The sequence below is a fragment of the Triturus cristatus genome, chromosome 2_1, assembly GCF_964204655.1.
Source record: "Triturus cristatus chromosome 2_1, aTriCri1.1, whole genome shotgun sequence".
NCBI classification, from domain to species: domain Eukaryota; kingdom Metazoa; phylum Chordata; class Amphibia; order Caudata; family Salamandridae; genus Triturus; species Triturus cristatus.
The window spans coordinates 376,550,899-376,574,560 of record NC_140581.1 but is presented as its reverse complement, the minus strand read 5'-3'; the positions used below and the strand labels follow the sequence as shown (position 1 = coordinate 376,574,560).

At 48.6% G+C, this 23,662-nt stretch overlaps 1 protein-coding gene across 9 annotated transcripts in view; it reads left to right on the top strand.

Moving 5' to 3' along the window:
* The window catches only part of MIER3 (MIER family member 3), a 242,296-nt gene that overhangs the window by 40,848 nt on the left and 177,786 nt on the right, over positions 1–23,662 (top strand). For all 9 annotated transcript variants that reach the window (XM_085631370.1, XM_085631374.1, XM_085631376.1 and 6 more), the window contains one exon: positions 6,742–6,814. In XM_085631370.1, the coding sequence (XP_085487496.1) occupies positions 6,742–6,814 (73 nt within the window). The remainder of the gene's footprint in view (positions 1–6,741; positions 6,815–23,662) is intronic.

Below are 23,662 nucleotides of genomic sequence, written 5' to 3'. Positions count from 1 at the left end.
GGAAAGATAGTTTTTATGTTGAAGTTAAACACTGCTGGAGTTGAAAATAAAGAAAGTAGAGCATAATCCTTGCCTCCGTTCCTGCCATAGAATTTTTTTAAATGTGGTTTATTTTGCTCCTAAAAATTGCAAAAGTAAGGGTCTTGTAAATATCTGTGAGAAAGTGGCTCTGTATATACAGTTCCCAAATAGGTACAGGGTGTACAGAGTCCACAGTCCCCAGAGGTTTGGCTGAGGCTAAAGTTAGATATAACCTTACTCTCTAAAGTGGTAGCTTGGTCGAGCAGTAAGGCAGTATTGGAGGACAGTGTAAAGCATTTGTTACACACACTTGTGAGAAAGTGCCATCTTTCTTGCATGGTATGCCCCCACTTTTTGCTAAATTGCTGAATGTACTTCGATTGAGTGTACCCTGGGTTCCTGCCAATCAGGTGCCCAGGGCCTATGTTCCTTCCTTAAACCACACAAACCCCAAATTGGCAAACCCTAGCCACATGTCAGCCCCTAGTAAATGGTACCCTAGGTACCCAGGGCCTTGTGACCAGGGAAGGCCTCTAAGGGCTGCAGCACTCATTGTGCCACCCTCAGAGGCCCTGTACCCTTACACACACACACTGCCCTTGCAGGCTGAGTGTCTGGGTGCAGGACAAAACAGAGAGTCGACATGGCACACATCACTGTGTACCATGCCCATCACCTACACTGCCAAGGCATATGTCAGCCACCCCTCTAGCTGGGTGCATTACGCCTATGGTGTGGGCACAGGAGCAGGAGCCCTGTGCCCCTACAGTACCCAGGTCCATTCCTGGGCACTGTAAGTGCAGTGCTGTCATTTAAGAATACATGGTGCTGAGAGCTTGTCAAACACGAGCTCCACAGCACCATAGTGGCAACACTGAAGCCTGGGAAGTTTGGTATCAAACTTCTCAGCACATTGAACCCACACTGATGCCAGTGTAGGATTTAATGTACTAAGCACCCCAGAGGGCATCTTAGAAGATGCCCCCTTACAGCTAACTTGCAATCCACGTCTGCTCTGAGGCTGCCCAGGCTGCCACACAGCAGACACGTTGCTGGACCCCTGGGTGGGAGAGCCCCTGCTCTCCCGGGCCTGCAACAATGCACATCCTGGGTGAGGTGAGAAATCTCCTCCCCCAGGATGAGCAAAGGGAAGCTTCAAAGGCATGCCGCCAGTTGGAGTTTCCCCAGGCCACTGCAACCCCCCACTCTGGCGGGAAGCTTGGCCGGAAACCCCATACAAGGACAGGGGATGTGCCAGCCTGCCCACCCCACCCCTCAGGTGGGGGAGGCGAGGTGAAGCACATCTCCGGGCTCTCGCCATCTTGAAGATGGGAGGCCCTACCCTATCAGGATTAGGCTACTGCCCCCCTCCCACAGGAGAGAGGCAGGATAGGGGGTGTACCCACCCCAGGACAAGGACCCATTGGTCCCTGGCCTTCACCTACCTGTAACGCCCCTAAATCTAGTATTTAGGGGCCCCCTGAACCTTCCTTCCTCAGATTCCAGATAGAAAAACGACAAGAAGAGCAAGAAGAACAAAGACCTGCCCTGCAGCTGCTAAAAAGAGAAGAAGACACCAACTGCTTTGGCCCCAGCCCTACCGGCCTGTCTACTCTCGAACCTGCACCAGCGCGGCATCCCACGTGGCCAGCAACCTCACCAACCCCGGAGGACCTGGCTACCTTTTAGCTCTAAGCCCCTGGGACTCCCACGAGTAGAGGCTCTACTCAAGAAACCTACTTGCTATCCCTGGCACCAGCCCGGGACCGCGGACCCAACACACTCTGCACCAGCCAAGCCTGGCCAGTGCCGGAGTGGACAAAGACCCAGAGGACGACCCCACGGCGACTGTGACCCAGAGTCCGGCACCCAAGGACCCCCCTCGACATCCCGGAAGAAGCCTGCAGCCTCAGAACCAAGTGCCACCCCAGCCGCGATCAACCAGAGGGTAAGATTCCCGACGTCAAAAGGCACCCCTGCACCCGGCGCCCTGCGACCCCCTGTGCCCAATCCCGGGGTACCCACCTAACCTACAACTACCCAACTTACCTCTCGAAGTGGTGGTGGCACCTGAAACATCCTCGTCCCCGAGCCTGCAGCCTCTTTCCAAACCGGAACATTCCCATTGATTTCCATTGAGCGCCCTAAGGCTCAAAAGCACCCTGCACCCAGCCGCCCGAGTGGCCCTGGCAGTGCCCTCTCTACACTAACCTACTTCCCCACTTGCCCTGAGTAAGTGACCAGGAGCCCAGCTCCCACAGCCGCGTGGCTTGCCAGACAGCAGCCACCAACCAAGGCCCCCCTATCCCTCATAGGATAACATTGGGTCCAACTCTCTCTGCACCCGGCCGTCCTGAAACCGCTGAGGGTGAACCAACTGTACCTACCTGACACTGGGGGACCCCTGAGTCCATGCCCGGAATTTCAACACTACCAGTCGAGTACTTACCCTTAAACCGCTAACTTCATTTTCCTCGTAGGGTAACATTGACTGGCTTTTTCTTCAAAAATCTTCTAAGTGTGAACTTTTCAAAACTGCAAAAATTCACCAAAAATCAGCCAAGTGACAAAAACGAATTTACTCACCTGCTCCTAGGTGAGCTCCCAGTGCTGGATCTTGGTGCCCAGCCCTGACTCTGAAAAGTGTTCACAACTATACTTACTTCTAACTCATTTTTCTCCCATAGGAAACCATTGTCTGCTTTTCTGTGAAATTTCTTCTAAGTGTCTACTTTTGCAAATTTGAAATATTCTTTTAAAATCGTACCATTTCTGCAAACGAAATTACTTACCTGCTTTTGATAAGGACCCCAGTCCTGGGTCTAGGCACCCAGTCCTGGATTACTAAAGTAACGATAAAGTACTCTACCTGCAATTTGAATTTCTTGCCATAGAGATCCATTGAATGGTTTCTGTGAAATATTTTCTAAGTGCTAACTTTTGAAATAGCTAAATATTATTTAAAAATCATTACAGTTATTAAGTCGACTTTCATCACTTGATTCTGAATACTGACCCCAGGCTGGTTCTAGGATCCAGACCTGGAATTCCAAAAGTAATCTGAAAAGTAATTTATTACAAATAACCTGAATTTACCATTGAGCTCAATGCATTGTTATGTTTAGGAAATAGGATTGTTTATTGCAACCAACTGTGACTGTTTACACAAATTTATTGCTTGAAACAAAAGTATTTATATTCAACCTCTCATTCTGAGAAAGTATATTTTTACCCCCTTGTGGTTCTAAAAATAAAACAAGCATATATTTTATATATACAAATCATTGGCCTAGAGTTCAGTTATTGAGTGTGTGAAACCATTTGCTGACTGAGTGTGTACAATAAATGCTTTACACTGTCCTCTGGTACTGCCTTACTGCTCGACCAAGCTACCACTTTTGAGAGTAAGGTCATACCTAACTTTGACCTCTATCAGCCTCTGGGGGACTGTGGACTCTGTACACCCTGTACCTATTAGGGAACAGTATATACAGAGCCACTTTCTCACAACACTCAGCCAGCAAATGGTCTCACACACTCAATAACTGAACTCTAGGCCAATGGTTTATATATAAAAAATATATGCTTGTTTTATTTTAGAACCAACAATAGGTATTAAAATATACTTTCTCAGAATGAGATGCTTTATATAAATACTTTTGCAATATGCAATTGACTTTTGTAGAAAGTTACAAGTGGTTGCAATAGGCAACACAATTTTAAACACAATAATGCATTGAGTTCAATGGAAGTTTCAAGTTATTTGCAACAGATTACTTTTAGGATTACTTTTGGAATTCCAGGACTGGATCCTAGATTCAGTCCTGGGTCAGTACTTAGAATCAAGTGATAAAAGTCGACTTAATTACTGTGATGATTTTTAGACAATACTTTGCTATTTTAAAAGTTGACTCTTAGAAAATATTTCATAGAAAACAGTCAATGATTCCCTATAGAAGAAAATTCAAGTTGCAGGTATAGTATGTTCTCGTTACTTTTGTAATCCAGTACTGGGTACCTAGACTCAGTACTGGGACCTTTATCCAAAACAGGTAAGCAATTACGTTTTCAGAAGTTATACAATTTTTAAAGAATATTTTAAATTTGCAGAAATTGACAGAAGAAATTTCACAGAAAAACAGTCAATGATTTCCTATGGGAGAAAATTGGGTTACTGGTAATTACAGTTGTAAGTATTTTTCAGAGTCAGTGCTGGGCACCAAGATCCAGCACTGGGAGCTCACCTAATAGCAGGTGAGTATTTTCGTTTTTGTTACTCGGCTGATTTTTGGTGAATATTTTAAGATTTGAAAAGTCCACACTTAAAAGAAATTTCAGGAAAAAGCCAGTCAATGTTACCCTATGAAGAAAATTGAGTTATCGGTTTAAAGGTAAGTACTCGACTGGCAGAGTTAAGGTTCTGGGCATAGACTCAGGGGTCTCCCAGGGTCAGGTAGGTACAGTTGGTTCACCCTCAGCGGCACAAGGGCGGCTGCGTGCAGAGAGAGTTAGGCCCAATGTTATCCTATGAGAGGTAGGGGGGCCTTGGTTGGTGGCTGCTGATTAGCAGGCCACACGGCTGTGGGAGCTGGGCTCCTGGTCACTTACTCGGGACAAGTGGGGAAGTAGATAGGTGTAGAGGTTGCACTGCCAGGGCCACTCGGGCGGCTGGGTGCAGGGGGCTTTTGAGCCCTCGGGCGCTCAATTGATTTCAATGGGAAATCTCCGGTTTAGAAAGACTGCAAGCTCGGGGACGAAGATTCTTCAGGTGCCACCACCACTTCGAGAGGTAAGTTGGGTAGTTGGAGGATAGGTAGGTACCCCAGAATTGGACACAGGGGGCCGTGGGGTGCCTTTTGGTGTCGGGAAATCTTACCCTCTGTTGATCGTGGTTGGGGGGGCACCTGGTTCTGAGGCTGCAGGCTTCTTCAGGAGTATCGAGGGAGATCCTTGGGTGCCGGACTCTGAGTCACAGTCGCCGTGGGGTCGTCCTCGTGGTCTTTGTTCACTCCGGCACAGGCCAGGCTTGGCGGGTGCAGAGTGTGAAGGGTTCGCGTTTCCGGGCTGATGCCAGGGATTAGATACTGAGTTTGACCAGAGCCTCTGCTCATGGGAGTCCCAGGGGCTTAGAGTCAAAAGGTAGCCAGGCCCTCCGGGGTTTGTGAGGTTGCTGGCCACAAGAGATGCCGGGTTGGAGCAGGAGCAGGTTCGAGGGTCGACAGGCCGGTAGGTCTGGGGCCAAAGCAGTTGGTGTCTTCCTCTTCTTAGCAGCTGCAGGGCAGGTCTTCCTTCTTCTAGTTCTTCTTCGGATTTCGGAATCTGGGGAAGGAAGGTTCAGGGTGCCCCTAAATACTAGATTTAGGGGCGTTACAGGTAGGTGAAGGGCAGGGACCAATGGGTCCCTGTCCTGGGGTGGGTACACCCCCTATCCTGCCACTCTCCAGTGGGAGGGGGGCAGGAGCCTAGTCCTGATTGGGCAAGATGGCGAGAGCCCGGAGATGTGCTTCGCCTCGCCTCCCCCACCCCAGGGGTTGACAGGCTGGCACATCCCCTGTCCTTATTTGGGGTTTCCGGCCAAGCTTCCCGCCAGAGTGGGGGGGGGGGGTTGCAGTGGCCTGGGGAAGCTCACAGAGGCGGCATGCCTTTGAAGCTTCCCCCCTGCCCATCCTGGGGGAGGCGATTTAGCACCTCGCCCAGGATGTGCATTGTTGCAGGCCCAGGAGAGCAGGGGCTCTCCTACCCATGGGTCCAGCAACATGTCTGCTGTGTGGCAGCCTAGGCAGCCTCAGAACAGACGTGGACTGTAGGTTAGGTTTCAGGGGCTTCTCTAAGATGCCCTCTGGTGCTTGGTACATTAAATCCCACACTGGCATCAGTGTGGATTTAATGTGCTGAGCAGTTTGATACCAAACTTCTTAGGCTTCAGTGCTGCCATTATGGTGCTGTGGAGTTCGTGTTTGACAAGCTCCCAGCACCATGTACTCTTAAATGGCAGCACTGCACTTACAGGGCCCAGGAACGGACCTGGGTACTGTAGGGGCACAGGGCTCCTGCCTCTGTGCCCACACCACTGGCATAGGGCACCCAGCTAGAGGGGTGGCTGATGTATGCCAGGGCAGTGTAGGTTGTGGGCATGGCACACATGGATGTGTGCCATGTCGACTCTGTTTTGTCTTGTACCCAGACACTCAGCCTGCCAGGGCAGTGTGTGCGTGTGTTAGGGTACAGGGCCTCTAAGGGTGGCACAATGAGTGCTACAGCCCTTAGAGGCCTTCCCTGGTCACAAGGCCCTGGGTACCTAGGGTACCACTTACCAGGGGCTGACATGTGGCCATGGTTTGCCAATTTGGTTTTGAGGATTTTGTTTAGGGAAGGAACCTGATTGGCAGGAGTCCAGGGCACACTCAGTCAAAGTACATTCAGCAATTCAGCAAAAAGTGGGGGCATACCATGCAAGAAAGATGGCACTTTCTCACAATATTCTCAAGGAATATTGATCTTTAAACAGGACTCTTTTGTCGTATAACTCAGTCCTTTGTCAAACAGCAGTGTTTCAACCAAGTAGGTATAAAGTAAAATGCTACTATGTTGGATCCAATTAAGTACTCTCAGATTACTCTAAAATTGAATAATCTAATGCCATCCATTTTATGGTTATCTATGTGTCCTTGTAGAAACTTGAACTTTGCATTCAAATATACATTTGCCTTTTTCTTTCAGGAGATAATGGTTGGGGTCCTGTACCAAGCAGAAATTCCACCGTATCAGGGAAGGTGCCTCCAAGAAGAAACATGTGAGTTTCATCACAGTGATTCTGTCAGACATTGCTGTTAAACTGTTTCGGACATTCAAATTCTACATGACCTGTCTGGTAAAAGAAAATGCCCAGATCTAGTGGCATAAATTACTTTTGATGAGCTAGTAGGGTGCACTATTGTGCAGTCTGTGGGTTGTCCATCTTTGGCTTTGTTCTAGCATTGCTCATTTTTCATTTGGGTTTAGTAACTTCTTGAAGTGACTCTACTCCTGGGTGTAGTGACTTTTATTTTGAGTATAGCTGTATGCTAAAAAGAGAAAGTTGTAATGTTATGTATGAACGTTGAAGGTTTGTTTTCGAATATATTCAGCCTTATGGTTGTATCTTCATAAAGTAGTAAAATGAACACTGCACGGGGAAGCCCACTATCTTGGCCACAGTTGTATGTACAGTCAACTTTGTAGGGGTAGCAAGGGTTGAACCCAAGCCTCACAGGGAGTAAAAGTGAACTCCGATGCTAGAACTCTGGGTACATTAGTAGGTATAAGAGCTTGCAGAAACATTTTATTCAGCAAAATATCAGATTGGTCAGATGTGTACAAATATAAAATTGTGGGCTGTTTGAAACCTTGTTACTGCCAAATGTATTCTCTTATGGAATCGATAAGTTTCGGGCTCTTCTAATAGAATCATAGATTCGGAGCCTGAATTTTGCCTTGATGGAATGGATGTCCTTTATACTTTGAGAAGAGACTGAACTATTCAATAAATAGTAATAAGAACATGCATTCAACACCTATGACTAGTTTCTTTGAAACTTAAATGCATAGGTAATTATGCTCTGCATAATTGCTATACTCTAAAGTATTTGTGCATGTCTTCTGATGTTTTTACTAGAGCTCCTACACAGACGAGCCCCATGCTATTATCGGGTTCTGAAAATTATTGTAGTGTTGTACTCCCTATACTTTTTTATTTAATATTTGCTGCAGGTGAAAAATAGTTCCGTTATCAAGCAAATTTCCTTTTGCCTGCACACTAAATTTCGAATAGCATATTTCCAGCAAGTAATAGAGCATGTTGAGAGTAATTAGCAGCTACCATGCTGAACCTCTGAAACATTTGAAATTGTTTTTTGTTTTCTACCTTTATAAATGAAAAATGTTTTAAGGACCCCAATGCAAAAATTGACTGGTTATGAGTATTTACAGAAAGATCACATGTGCATATAGCATCGCAACATATGGAACTATTCCTAATCAATAACCAAGTGAAACAATGTCGACTTTTCAACCTCTAAAGGATGATGGGGTCTCCTCAGGACATTAGTCGTCCGACTTACTACCATACAAGGTATCAGCTATCCATTGACCAGTCTGCAATAAAATCCAGTAAACGAGGTCAGTATCTGGAGAAAATCTTCTGTGGTAAAATACCAGTAGATCACAGCAATTACAAAATTGACACCAATTCCCCATGGCATGTGTCAATCAGTCTGTGCATGATTCTCTGCCACCAGGTCCAGGGAACTCCGACCCTGACAGAGCATCTTCCAAGTTAAATATTAGATTAAATGGAATGTGAGGTCCAACACTCCATCTTCGATCACCCTGGCGATAAATGGTTACGCTGGAGGACACCTTGAGATCCTTTAGGGGTCGACCATCGACAGTGTTACACTTGGTTATTTTTCAATAATAGTTCCACATGTTGCGATGCTATATGCACATGTGATCTTTCTATAAATACTCATAACCAGTGAATTTTTGCATTGTGTGTTTTTCTGTATATAATTTGTATTTGTTCAAACACTGGAGCACTGCGTCACCTGTACTTATGTTAGTAGTTGTATCATTACCTGCATATTTATTGAAGAATAATAAAGAAATAACCACAGAAACCCTTGTCAGCAAGTTGCGATCCATTATTTCATAAATTTTTTGTATGAAATGTTACCAAATTGCATATGTACCACTCGGCTCTTTTGAGTAATGGTGGCTTCCCGAAACCGATTTAGGAGGGTGGCTTATTTTCCTGAAAAAAGTTCAACTGTGCACTCTGTTTGTATGAAAATATAATATATGTAAGTCACCCCTACAGCAGACCTTGTAGCCCCAAGGCAGGGTACGTTATGTTCTAAGTGCTGACATAAGTACATGAGCAGCTATGCCCCTGTGGCGTCTGGTCCTATTACTAGATATTACAAGTGAGCAGGAAAGCCATCTTAAGTATATGCATTGGGCACTGGTCATTATGAATTCCCCAGCTACATGATGTTTTACTGAAACCTATAGTGTTTGGTATCAAACACCTTTTCTTAATAAATTTGTACTGTTACCAGTACTGGATGTATTGTCACCTTCACCCAAAGGGCTCCTTAGAGGTGCCCCATGAAAACCTATCGGTATCTAGTGTGCTTGGTGACTGGTATTGTCATGCCTACCACCACAGACAAGTTTTGGACCCCCTGCAAGTGAGTCCACGCTCTCTGAGGCCAGAAACAATACCTCCTCAAGCAGAATGGCTAGTGATTTAGCATATAAAGGCCAGGGGCTTCAAAGACCCTGCTGCCTTTGATATGCGGCCCGGCTTCCCCCAGACCTGGGAAATGCCACCAACTGCCTTCAGGCTCATTTGGTACCCGAACAGGCGGGGAAATTGGCTATGCAGTAGGCAGGCTGGTAGGGGTCCCGGCAATTGCTCCCTGTAGGAAGTTGGGTTTCTGTTGCAGTAACCCCCCCCCACCCCCACACACTTTTGCCAATCTACTGATGCACTTTGACTTGATGTGCCCTAGGTCCCTGACAGTCAGGTTCTCAGGGCCTGTGTTATTTCCCAAAACTGTACCTTGTACCCTCCAATCGGCACCTCTCTGGCCACATGTCAGTCCCTTGTTAAAGGTACCATGGGTACCAAGGGCACTGTGGCCAAGGAAGGCTTCTAAGCACTGCAGCACTTATTGTGCGACACTTGGAGGCCCTGGACCTTTCCACACACTGTCGGAAGCTGGCTCTGTATATACTATACCAAAATGAGATATAGAGCGCACAGAGTCCAGTGGAACCCCAAAGGTAGGCAGAGGTAACCATAGATAGAACACTACTCTCTATTTGTAGTAGTGTGGGCCAGAAGTAAGGCTTTATCAGAGGGTAGTGTTAAGCATTTATTGTACACACTCAAAGACTGAACTCGGACCAATTTGTTTGTATAAAAATATTATTTAGTTCTATTTATTTTCTAGAACCAAGTAAGCCGGGAAGCTATGGTTTTCTTCGTCCAGCCTCCTGCTCTGAGACTCCAGCCTTTCTTCGAAACGGATCTCCTCCATTGGAAAGCATTGGGCGCCCAGTGCGGTGTTGGTACTCTGCACCCAGCCTCTCTAGTGCCATTGTGGGTATAAGTTTGGGGGCCCCCGTGCTTGCATTAAATCCAGGAAAACAACCCTAGACACCGCTATACTTAGCTGTGAGCAGTGCATCTTCGATCACCCCAAGTCTCTCTTGTTTGGCATTGACCGTCCTACCTCGGCTATGACCTCTGCATCCGTTCGCCGCTGATCTGCTGGTGGTGCACCTTTGGTCCCATCTTGAACCGTGCCCGGTACTGACCATATGCCCCGAAGACTGGATTTGTAAGTCGTGTAGTTACCTGTGAAACTGCATTCTTGTTTTCCTCCGTTATGTTAGCATATGGTGGTCTTGTTCTCTGCAATTCCTGTTAAACGTCTGCTAGAGAATGATCTGGAGTCCTCCTCATGGGCTGAGGTAGAGCTAAAATCCCATGCAGCCATGCTCTGAATCCCTGAATGGATATGCGTAAAAACCAGATCGCAGAGCAAAGCCCAGGGTGAAAAAGTTGAGTTGGAGTCTGAAAGTGTTCCGGCACTCCAAGAGAAAAGGAAGGAAGTCTGGGAAGCCAGCTCCTGAACAGCTGCAATCTCAGGCCCCCTCTCCTCATGTAGTAGACCAATCAGCCCGAGAGGGAACTGATCCCCAGGGACTTGGCCTCTACCAGGCAGCGCTCCTAGGCCCAGGGGGACCCTGTAGGGAAGAGCTGTGCCAAGGACAGCAGACCTGGCCTACTCCTGAAAGCCTGAGACCGCAAGCTGCTGCACAGGAGAAGGAAGATGTCAGTGGCTCCCACAGGACCTATTGGGAGGAGGTAATCCTGTACACCGAGGCCAGAGACCCAAAATCTGCTGCCACTAGGAGAGTGGAAGTGCGCCAGCAGTGCAGAGAGTTTTTTCTCTCCTTGGCCCGTGATATACCCCTAGCTGGGCATCTTGGCCAGAGCAAGACTTGGAGTAGGATAGTCAGTCACTTTTACTGGTCAAACATGTCACTGAATGTGAAGGAGTTTTGTAACTCGTGTTATCTACCAAGCCAGTAGCAAAGCAGGTAACCACCCAAAAGCCCTCTTAATTTCACTTCCAGTGGTTTTGGTTCCCATTGAAAGGGTAGGGTCCCCTTGACCTTCTACAGCATCAGGTAACAGATTCCTACCGGTGGTAGTGGATCATGCCACCAGGTACCCTGAAGCTATACCCCTTAGGACTGTCCCTGCTCCTGCCAGAGCCCTCTTAAGTATTTTTTATAAGAGTGGGTTTCTCTAAGGAGGTGGTGTCAGACAGAGGTAATAACTTCATGCCTGTCGTCCTATACGCAATGTGGAATAAATGTGGACTAACTTACAAGTTCACTACCCCATATCACCCACTAACCAAGTTGACAGATTCAACAAAACCATGAAAGATATCATGGGACTTTCTGAAAAATTCAGAAGAAGATGGGATGCCCTTTTGCATGCCTGCTCTTCTCTTACATAGAAGTACCTCAGAAGGGAGTAGGGTTCAGTGCCTTTGAACTTCTGTTTGGCACCCTATAAGGGAACCACTGTGTCTAGTTAAAGAAGGCTGGGAGAGACCTCTCAAACAGTCTTACCAAGACATTGTGGAAAATGCACTCGGGCTATATTCAAGGATGGCAGAGTATATGGGCTTAGGATCCAAAAACCTTGAGTCCAGCCAAGAGCTCCAGAAGCATTGGTATGACCAAAAGGATGCACTGTTGGAGCAGCAACCAGGGCAGAGGGTATGGGTATTGGAGCCTGTGGCACCTAGGGCCCTCCAGGACTAGTGTAGTGGTCCCTACCCTATGCTTGAAAGGAACAGTGAGGTCTCCTATCTGATAGACCTAGGCACTAGCAGAAGCCCTCACAGGGTCATCCATGTTAACTGCCGAAAGCCTTTCTATGACAGGGCTGATGTGACTGTGTTCATAGTCACTGATGAGGATCAGGAAGCAGAGAGTGAACCTTTCCCTGATCACCTCTCCTACAGCCCAAAGGATGGGTCAGTTGACAGACTTGTTTTATCAGACACCCTCTCTGCCCATCACCAAGCTGCTACAAGCAAGTCCTGGAGCAGTATGCTGAGCTGTTCTTCCTAACCCCTAGTCAGACTTTCTGGTGCACCCATGATGTGGACACTAGAGACAAACCTGTCATAAACAAAATATATAGACCGTCTGATCAAGTTAAGGAGAGCATCAAACTGAAACCTGTAAGATGCTTAAATTGGGAGTCAATTAACCCTCTGAGAGCTCCTGCACCAGCCCAGTTGTTAGTCTCAAAACCTCATTCCAAGGGTGAAAATCAGAGCTGAGGTTGTTTGTGGACTATAGGGGCTTCAGTGCAGTAACCAAGACAGATGCACACCCAATTCCTAGAGCTGATGAGTGAGCTAATTTACAGGTTGGATGCAGTAAAAATTCTCACTACATTTAAACTGACATCAATGTACTGGCAGATTGGTATGACCCCAGGAGCAAAGAAAAGTCAGATTTCTAACCCCCAGATGGGCATTATCAGTTCAATGTTATGTCCTTTACATTAAAGAATGCCCCTGCCACCTTCGAGATAGGTAAATAAAGTCCTTGCTAGGTTGGAAACTTTTAGTGTAGCATATCTAGATGATTTTGCTCTCATAGTTCCACTTGGCAGGGTCACCTTATCCACCTTGGTAAGGTTCTGGAGGCCTCACTATCAAGGCGAGGAAGTGCCAGATAGGGCAGGGCACAATTGTATACATGGGACACTTTGTAGGTGGAGGGCAAATTCCACGTTTATAGCCCAAGATCCAGACTATTCTGGACTTGGAAGATCCAACAACCCAGACACAAGACAGGGCATTCCTTGGCGTAACAGGAGGCTCGTGAAAGAGTATGGTACCATTGTGGGACCCCTCACGGAACTTGCCTTGAAGGAGATGCCAAAGAATGTAAACTGGACAGTGAGCTGTCAAAAGACGTTTGACACCCTGAAAAAAGCAATGTGCTCAACACCCATTCTCAAAACTTCAGATTATTGAAAGCAGTTCATAGTGCAGACTGATGCCTCTGAATATGGGATTAGAGCCGTCCTTTCCCAGACCAATGATGATGGCCATGACCTGTCGGTTGCTTTCATAGCAGGAGGTTACTCCTCAGAGAGTAGCGTTGGAGTGCCATAGAGAGGATAGCCTTTGCTGTGGTTTGGTCCCTGAAGAAGTCTAGGCCACACTTGTTTGGCTCTCACTCCCTTGTTCAAACTGACCAAAGGCCTCTTAGACTGCTGATGCAGTTGAAAAGTGAAAACCCCTAACTGTTGAGGTACTCAATCTCCCTACAGGGTAATGACTTTACACTGGAGCACAGACCTGGGACTGTTCATGCCAATAAAGATGGCCTTTCCATGTTTTTCCACTTCAAGATGATGGAGATTCTCTTGGAAAAAGGTTAGCCTCATTCGCTTTTGTTTTGGGGGAGGTGGGGTGTAGAAAAGTGCCCATTTTTGACATGGTCTCCCCTACTTTCTTCCCTGGTATCTGATGCAATTTTGACAGAAGTGCACTGGTGTGAGAAAGTGGGTTTCTGTTACAGTAACCCGCCCCCCCCTTTTTTTTTTTGTTGCCAAACTACTGATGCTCTTTGACTTGATGTGCTCTGGGGCCCTGCCAATCGGGACCCCAGGGCCTGTGTTCTTTCCCCAAAACAAAACCCAATTGACAGCTCTAGCCACAGGTAGGTCCCTGGTAAATGGTACCCCATGTACCCAGGGCACTGTGACCAGAGAAGGCTCCTAAGGGCTGTAGCACCAATTATGCCACCCTTAGAGGCCCTGTACCCTGGCACACACACACTGCCCTTGCAGGCTGAGTGTCTGGGTACAAGGCAAAACAAAGAGTCGACATGGCACACATCTCAGTGTGCCATGTCCACAACCTACACTGCCCTGGCATACACCAGCCACCCCTCTAGCTGGGTGCCCTATGCTAGTGGTGTGGGCACAGGAGCATGAGCCATGTGCCCCTACAGTGCCCAGGTCCATTCCTGGGCACTGTAAGTGCAGTGCTGCCATTTAAGAGTATATGGTGCGGAGAGCTCGTCAAACACTAACTCCACAGCACCATAATCACAACACTGAAGACTGAGAAGTTTGGTATCAAACTTCTCAGCACATTAAACCCGCACTGATGCCAGTGTGGGATTTAATGTACAAAGCACTACAGAGGGCATCTTAGAGATGCCCCCTGAAACCTAACCTACAATCCACATCTGGTCTGGGAGGCTGCCTAGGCTGCCACACAGCAGACATGTTGCTGGACCCCTGGGTGGCGAGCCCCGCTCTCCTGGGCCTCCAAAAATGCACATCCTGGGCGAGGTGCTAGGACTCCTCCCCCAGGATGGGCAGGGGGAAGCTTCAAAGGCATGCCGCCTCTGTGAGCTTCTCCAGGCCACTTGCTGTACCCAGCAAACTCACCCCCACCGGTTCTGACCCACACTCTGGTGGGAAGACTGGCCGGAAACCCCAAGTAAGGACAGGGGGGGATGTGCCAGCCTTCCAACCCCACCCCTCAGGTGGGGGAGGCAAGGTGAAGCACATCTCCGGGCGCTCGCCATCTTGAAGATGGTAAGCCCTGCCCAATCAGGACTAGGCTCCTGCCCCCCCCTCCCACAGGAGAGTGGCAGGATAGGGGGTGTTCCCTGCCCTTTTCCTCACCTGTAACGCCCCTAAATCTAGTATTTAGAGGCACCCTGAACCTTCCTTCTCCAGTTTGTGAAATAGCAAAGAAGAGCAAGAAGAAAGACCACCTGCCGTGCAGCTGCTAAGAAGAGGAAGACACCAACTGCTTTGGCCCCAGCCCTACCGGCCTGTCCACCCTCGAACCTGCTCCTGCTAAATCCCGGCACCTCTTGTGGCCAGCAACCTCACAAACCCCGGTATGACCTGGCTCCCTTGTGACTCTGAGCATCTGGGACTCCCATGAGCAGTGGCTCTGCTCAAAGCAAGTTTCTAACCCCTGGCAACAGCCCGGAACCGCAAACTCTGCACCCGCCAAGCCTGGCCTGTGCTGGAGTGGACTAAGACACCGAGGACGTCCCCCCGGCGACTGTGACTCCAAATCTGACACCCAAGGACTCCCCTGATGACGCCTGCAGCCTCAGAACCAGGGACCCCCCCCCAACCGCGATCAACAGAGGTTAAGATTTCCCGACACCAAAAGGCACCCCGGCGCCCTGCGGCTCACTGTGCCGGACTCCTGGGTACCTACCTATCCTCCAACTACCCAACTTACCTCTAGAATTGGTGGTGGCACCTGAAGAATCTTCGTCCCCGCGCTTGCAGCCTTTGTTCGTCCGGGAGCTTTCCCATTGAAATCCATTGAGCGCCTGAAGGCTCAAAAGCACCCTGCACCCAGCCGCCCGAGTGGCCCTGGCAGTGTAACTTCTACTCCTACCTACTTCCCCATTTGCCCTGCACAAGTGACCAGGAGCCCAGCTCCCACAGCCGCGTGGCCTGGTAGTCAGCAGCCACCAACCAAGGCCCCCCAGCCTCCCTTAGGATAACATTGGGCCTAACTCACTCTGCACCCGGCCGCTCCAGGGCCGCTGAGGGTGTAACAACTGTACCAACCTGACCCTGGGAGACCCCGGAGTCTGTGCCAGAACCTTAACTCTGCCAGTCGAGTACTTACCCAAAAGCCGAAAACCCAGTTTTCTTCCATAGGGTAACATTGACTGGTTTCTACAGAAATTTCTTCTAAGTGTGGAGTTTCTAAAACTTAAAATATTCACCTAAAATCAACAGAGTAACGAAAACGGAAATACTCACCTGGTATTAGGAGAGATCCCAGTGCTGAATCTTGGTGCCCAGCACTGACCCTGAAAAGTACTCACAACCGTACTTACCACTAACCCAATTTTCTTCCATAGGAAATCATTGACTGTTTTTCTGTGAAATTTCTTCTAAGTGTCGATTTTTGCAAACTACACATATTCTTTAAAAATCGTACCAACTGTGAAAATGTAATTACTTACCTGTTTTAGATAGAGGTTCCAGTACTGAACCTAGGAGCCCATCCCTGGATTACACAAGTAACAAGAACATACTTTACCTGTAACTTGAATTTTCTCCCATAGGGAATCATTGACTGTTTTTCTATGAAATTTCTTTCAAGTGTCAACTTTTAAAATAGCATAATATTGCCTAAAAATTAGAACAGTACCTAAAACGTATTTACTCACTTGTTTCTAAGAACTGTCCCAGGACTGAATCTAGGATCCAGTCTTCTAGTTAGAAAAGTAATCCTGAAAGTAATCAATTGCATATAACTTAAAATTCCCGTTGAGCTCAATGTATTATTGTGTTTGAAATTGTGTTGCCTATTGCAACAAACTGTAACTATTACCTACAAGAGTCAATTGCATATTGCAAAGTTTTTAACTAAAGCATCTCATTCTGAGAAAGTATATTTCAATACCTATTGTTGGTTCTAAAATAAAACAACTCTATTTTTATACAAACCATTGGCTTAGAGTTCAGTTCTTGAGTGTGTGAGACCATTTGCTGACTGAGTGTGTACAACAAATGCTTTACACTGTCCTCTGATACTGCCTTACTGCTCGATCAAGCTACCACTTTCGAGAGTAAGGTTATATCTAACTTTAGCCTCTGCCAAACCTCTGGAGACTGTGGACTCTGTACACCCTGTACCTATTTGGGAACAGTATATACAGAGCCACTTTCTCACATTGGTGGATCGGCGGTGGGATACAAACTTGCATTTGTTGGACTACTTGGTTACCATCTGATCACATGACAGAATTCTTAAAACTGCTTTTAGAATTCTGATTGGTCTTTTCCAAAATTACTAAAAGTCTTGCTAGGGCCTTGCTTAAGTCCCATTAGAATTTTAGAAAAATAAGTCACTATAGTCAGGGTAGAGGGTTAGAACTGTCAGGTTAGAATGACTCAAACAAACCCAACTACTAGTGAAAATAATAACATGGACCTGGTGGAGGAGCTTGACCTCACACCTTACTTACACTTGTTTTTCAAGGAATTGAGGTCCCTATGCAAACTTAAAAACATACCAATGGGCCTGCAGCCAACCAAAATAGGGCTCCAGGAGCTCTTGGCTGAGTATGCTAAGGACCACCCATCTGAACATGGTGATGGCCAGTAAGATGAGGAAAGGGAAGAAGAGGAGGTGGATAATAATCCCCCCCACACTATTCCCTAGGGAGGAGAGGGCCCCCATACCCTTCAATCCAAGAATTAGCATCTGGGGACCTAGAGATCACACAGGTGACTCTGGTACCAGAGAGATCACTGGGGGACCCACCAGTGAAGAGGACAGCGTTTTAGAAAGGCTGGCCAAAAGATTGGAGCTAGGCTCCTGGCTCTAGAAAAAGAAAGAGAGATGGGTTTAGCACCCATCAATGGTGGCAGCAATAATAAAAACAAGGATAGGGAGGAAACTTCTGACCTTAAAATCCCCAAAGGGCTTGTCCCTAAATTTGAGGAAGGTGATGACATCACCAAAGGGTTCACAGCCTTTGAGAGGGCTTGTGAAATAAGAAGAGTAAAGAAACCTCTCTGGGGGGCACTCCTATTGGGAACTGTTCTCTGGTAACTGCAGAGACAGGCTTCTGACCCTCTCTGGGCCAGACGCAGGATCCTATGACCTCATGAGGAAGGCTCTGATTGAGGGATTTGGATTCACTACTGAGGAGTACAGAATTAGATTCAGGGGGGCTCACAAAACCCAGACCGAGTCCTGGATTGACTTTGTAGACTTCTCAGTAAAGACACTGGATGGTTGGTTAGCTGGACATGGTGTGCAGGATTTTACTGGATTGTACAATTTATTCATGAAGGAACATATATTAAGAACTGCACAAATGAAAAGTTGCATCAGCATTTGGTAGACCTAGGTCCAATTTCTCCCCAAGAATTGGGAAAGAAGGCAGACCACTGGGTCAAGACTAGGGTGACAAGGACAGCCACTGGGGGTGACCAGAAGAAAGTGGTCACAAAGCCTCCCCAGGGGAAAGGTGGTGAGAATCCCCAAGATAAAAAGTCCAAGTCTTCCAAAGGGCCCCAAAAACCTGTTCAGGTGGGTGTGACCCAAACTACTCCCTATGTGCCTCAACCCTATAGGGGGAAGAACTTTGATCCCTTAAAGGCCTGGTGTAATAACTGTAAGAGGTCAGGACACCTAAATGTAGATAAATCTTGCCCCCACAACAAAGCCCCTAAAGCACCCAGTACAGCTACTCATGGGGCAGGAAGTATACAGATGGGATCAGAGGTGTACCCTGAGCAAATCTGGGAACACACTGAAGCATGTCTAGTCTCCTTGGGAGAAGTGGCATTTGCCACTGAAGCTGTGTGGCCACCCAACTTAAAGAAATATTTACAGTACCCCTGGGTGAATAGAACTAGGGTAGAAGCTCTGAGGGATACAGGTGCCAGTGTCACTATGGTGAAAGACACACTGGTTTCCCCTGAGCAATACTTGATTGGGAAGTCTTACCTAGTCACCAACGCTGACAGTGTCATCACTAGTCATCCCATGGCCATGGTGACATTAGGCTGGGGGGGAGTTACTGGCCTGAAACAGGTAGTGGTCTCTCCAAAGTTGCCAGCTGCATGTCTGCTTGGAACTGAACTGGGAACCTCAGCCTGGGCTGAGGTTGATTGAAAGGCCCATGCAGCCATGCTGGGCATCCCTGAATTGGTGTGTGTGCGCAACCCAGAGCACAGAGCAAGAGGAAGGGTGAAAAAGTAGGTCTGGAGCCTCAAATAATGGCACAACCAACCAAGAGAAAAGGTAAGAAGACTGGGAAACCAGCTTCTGTACAGCAAAACATTCAGGGTGGTAGTGCCACAGAAGTACAGGGATTTCCTCCTAACTTTGGCTCATGACATCCCCCTAGCTGGACATCTGGGGCAATCCAAAACTTGGGAAAGGCTAGTGAGTCACTTTTACTGGCTCCAGATGCACCAAAAGGTGAAGGAGTTTGTCAGCTCCTGTGTTACCTGTCAAGCCAGTGGCAAGACAGGTGGCCACCCAAAGGCCCCCCTCATCTCACTACCAATGGTGGGGGTACCCTTTGAAAGGGTGGACATTGTGGGTCCACTTGAACCTCCCACAGCCTCAGGGAACACATTTATTCTAGTAGTAGTGGATCATGCTACTAGGTACCCTGAAGCAATTCCACTTAGGACTACTAGCGCTCCTGCAGTAGCCAAGGCCCCCCTGGGTGTCTTCACCAGGGTAGGGTTTCCTAAGGAGGTGGTTTCAGACAGAGGTTCCAACTTCATGTCTGCTTACCTGACACACATGTGGAAGGAGTGTGGAGTGCAGTACAAGTTTACTACACCCTACCATCCACAAACCAATGGCCTTGTTGAGAGATTCAACAAGACATTGAAAGGTATGATCATGGGTCTCCCTGAAAAACTCAAAAGGAGATGGGATGTCCTGTTACCATGCCTGCTTTTCGCTTACAGGGAAGTACCACAGAAGGGAGTAGGTTTCTCACCCTTTGAACTTCTGTTTGGTCTTCCTGTAAGGGGACCACTTTGTCTGGTAAAAGAGGGCTGGGAGAGGCCTCTTCAAGAGCACAAACAAGACATAGTGGACTATGTACTTGGCCTAAGGTCCAGAATGGCTGCATACATGGAAAAAGCATCCAAGAACTTTGAGGCCATCCAGGAGCTCCAGAAGCACTGGTATGGCCGAAAAGCTGCACTGGTTGAATTTCAACCTGGGCAACACGTGTGGGTTTTGGAGCCAGTGGCACCAAGGGCCTTCCAAGATAAATGGAGTGGCCCTTACCCTATCCTAGAAAGAATGAGTGAGGTCACCTATTTAGTTGACCTGGGCACTAGCAGGATACCCAAAAGGCTTATCCATGTGTACCGCCTTAAGCTCTACAATGACAGGGCTGACATCACCATGCTGATGGTGACTGATGAGTAACAGGAAGCAGAGAGTGAACCTCTCCCTGACCTCCTCTCCCACAGCCCCCAAGATGGGTCAGTAGATGGTGTGATCTTTTCAGGCACCCTCTCTACCCAACAGCAGACTGACTGCAAGCAAGTCTTGCAACAGTATGTTAGCCTCTTTTCCCTGACACTTGTTCTGACAAACTGGTGTACCCATGATGTGGACACTGGTGACAGTGCACCTGTCAAGAACAAAATCTATCGCCAGTCAGACCAACTCAAGGAAAGCATCAAAGCTGAGGTCAGCAAGATGCTGGAGTTAGGGGTCATTGAACCCTCTGAGAGCCCCTGGGCTAGCCCAGTGGTTCTGGTCCCCAAACCTCATCAACAAGGTGAAAAGAGAGAGATGAGGTTCTGTGTGGACTATAGAGGGCTCGACTCTGTCACCAAGACAGATGCTCACCCTATTCCAAGAGCAGATGAGCTGATAGATAAATTAGGGGCAGCCCAATTCCTCAGTACCTTTTGACTTAACTGCAGGGTACTGGCAGATTTGCATGGCCCCAGGAGCAAAAGAAAATACATAATTCTCCACCCCTGATGGGCATTATCAGTTTACTGTAATGCCCTTTGGGTTAAAGAATGCCCCAGCCACTTTCCAGAGGTTGGTGCACCATGTCCTTGCTGGGCTGGAGTCCTTTAGTGCAGCTTATCTTGATGATATTGCTGTCTTTAGCTCCACCTGGCAGGATCACCTGATCCACCTTGGAAAGGTTTTAGAGGCTCTGCAAAATGCAGGCCTCGCTATCAAGGCATTCAAATGCCAGATAGGGCAGGGCACTGTGGTGTACTTGGGCCACCTTGTAGGTGGAGGCCAGGTACAACCCTTACAACCCAAGATCCAAGCCATCATGGACTGCATAGCTCCAACAACCCAGACCCAAGTCACGGCATTCCTTGGCTTGACTGGGTACTACAGGAGGTTTGTGAAGGGATATGGGTCCATTGTGACCCCCCTCACAGAATTCACCTCCAAGAAGATGCCCAAGAAGGTTAACTGGACAGTAAATTGCCAAAAGGCTTTTGACACCCTGAAAGAAGCAATGTGCTCAGCACCAATTCTAAAAGCTCCAGATTATGCCAAGCAGTTCATAGTGCAGACTGATGCCTCCGAGCTAGGGATAGGAGCGGTCCTATCCCAGACCAATGATGAAGGCCAAGACCAACCTGTTGCTTTTATAAGCAAGGAGGCTACTCCCCAGAGAGCAGCGTTGGAGTGCAATTGAGAGGGAGGACTTTGCTGTGGTTTGGTCCCTGAAGAAGTTGAGGCCATATTTGTTTGGTACTCACTTCCTGGTTCAAACTGACCACAGACCTCTCAGATGGCTAATGCAGATGAAAGGGGAAAATCCAAAACTACTAAGGTGGTCCATCTCCCTACAGGGAATGGACTTTGAAGTGGAACACAGACCAGGGACTGCCCATGCCAGTGCAGATGGACTTTCCAGGTTCTTTCACTTAGGCAATGAAGACTCCATAGGGCAAGGTTAGTCTCATCCCCTTTCATTTGTGGGGTGGGGGATTGTGTGAGAAAGTGCCATCTTTCTTGCATGGTATGCCCCCACTTTTTGCTGAATGTACTTTGACTGAGTGTGCCCTGGACTCCTGCCAATCAGGTGCCCAGGGCCTATGTTCCTTCCCTAAAAACCTAAAACCCAAATTGGCAAACCCTGGCCACATGTCAGCCCCTGGTAAATGGTACCCTAGGTACCCAGGGCCTTGTGACCGGGGAAGGCCTCTAAGGGCTGCAGCACTCATTGTGCCACCCTTGGAGGCCCTTTACCCTAACACACACACACTGCCCTTGCAGGCTGAGTGTCTGGGTACAGGACAAAACCGAGTCGACATGGCGCACATCCCTGTGTGCCATGCCCACCACCTACACTGCCCTGGCATACATCAGCCACCCCTCTAGCTGGGTGCCCTATACCAGTGGTGTGGGCACAGAGGCAGGAGCCCTGTGCCCCTACAGTACCCAGGTCCATTCCTGGGCCCTGTAAGTGCAGTGCTGCCATTTAAGAGTACATGGTGCTGGGAGCTTGTCAAACACGAACTCCACTGCACCATAATGGCAGCACTGAAGACTGAGAAGTTTGGTATCAAACTGCTCAGCACATTAAACCCACACTGATGCCAGTGTGGGATTTAATGTACCAAGCACCACAGAGGGCATCTTGGAGAGGCCCCCTGAAACCTAACCTACAATCCACGTCTGTTCTGAGGCTGCCTAGGCTGCCACACAGCAGACATGTTGCTGGACCCCTGGGTAGGAGAGCCCATGCTCTCCTGGGTTTGCAACAATGCACATCCTGGGTGAGGTGCTAAATCTCCTCCCCCAGGATGGGCATGGGGAAGCTTCAAAGGCATGCCGCCTCTGTGAGCTTCCCCAGGCCACTGCATCCCCCCCACTCTGGCGGGAAGCTTGGCCGGAAACCCCAAATAAGGACAGGGGATGTGCCAGCCTGCCAACCCGGGGCAGGCGAGGTGAAGCACATCTCCGGGCTCTCGCCATCTTGAAGATGGGAAGCCCTACCCAATCAGGATTAGGCTACTGCCCCCCTCCCACAGGAGAGAAGCCGGATAGGGGGTGTACCCGCCCCAGGACAGGGACCCATTGGTCCCTGCCCTTCACCTACCTGTAACGCCACTAAATCTAGTATTTAGGGGCACCCTGAACCTTCCTTCCCCAGATTCCAGATTCCGAAATCCGAAGACGAGCTAGAAGAAAGAAGACCTGCCCTGCAGCTGCTAAGAAGAGGAAGACATCAACTGCTTTGGCCCCAGCCCTACCGGCCTGTCGACCCTCGAACCTGCTCCTGCTCCAACCCGGCATCTCTTGTGGCCAGCAACCTCACAAACCCCGGAGGGCCTGGCTACCTTTTGACTCTAAGCCCCTGGGACTCTGATGAGCAGAGGCTCTGCTCAAACTTCGCATCTAATCCCTGGAACCGCGAACCTTTCACACTCTGCACCCGCCAAGCCTGGCCTGTGTCGGAGTGAACAAAGACCACGAGGATGACCCCACGGCGACTGTGACTCCGAGTCCGGAACCCAAGGACTTCCCTCGCCGCTCCTGAAGAAGCCTGCAGCCTCAGAACCAGGTGCCCCCCCAACCGCGATCAACAGAGGGTAAGATTTCCCGACACCAAAAGGCACCCCTGCTCCCGCGGCCCCCTGTGCCCAATCCCGGGGTACCTACCTATCCTCCAACTACCCAACTTACCTCTCGGAGTGGTGGTGGCACCTGAAGAATCTTCGTCCCCGAGCTTGCAGCATTTCGCTAAACCGGAGATTTCCCATTGAAATCAATTGAGCGCCCGAAGGCTCCAAAGCACCCTGCACCCAGCTGCCAGAGTGGCCCTGGCAGTGCAACCTCTACACCTATCTACTTCCCCACTTGCCCTGAGTAAGTGACCAGGAGCCCTGCTCCCACAGCCGCGTTGGGCTTAACTCTCTCTGCCCCTGTGCTGCTGAGGGTGAACCAACTGTACCTACCTGACTCTGGGAGACCCCTGAGTCTATGCCCAGAACCTTAACTCTGCCAGTCGA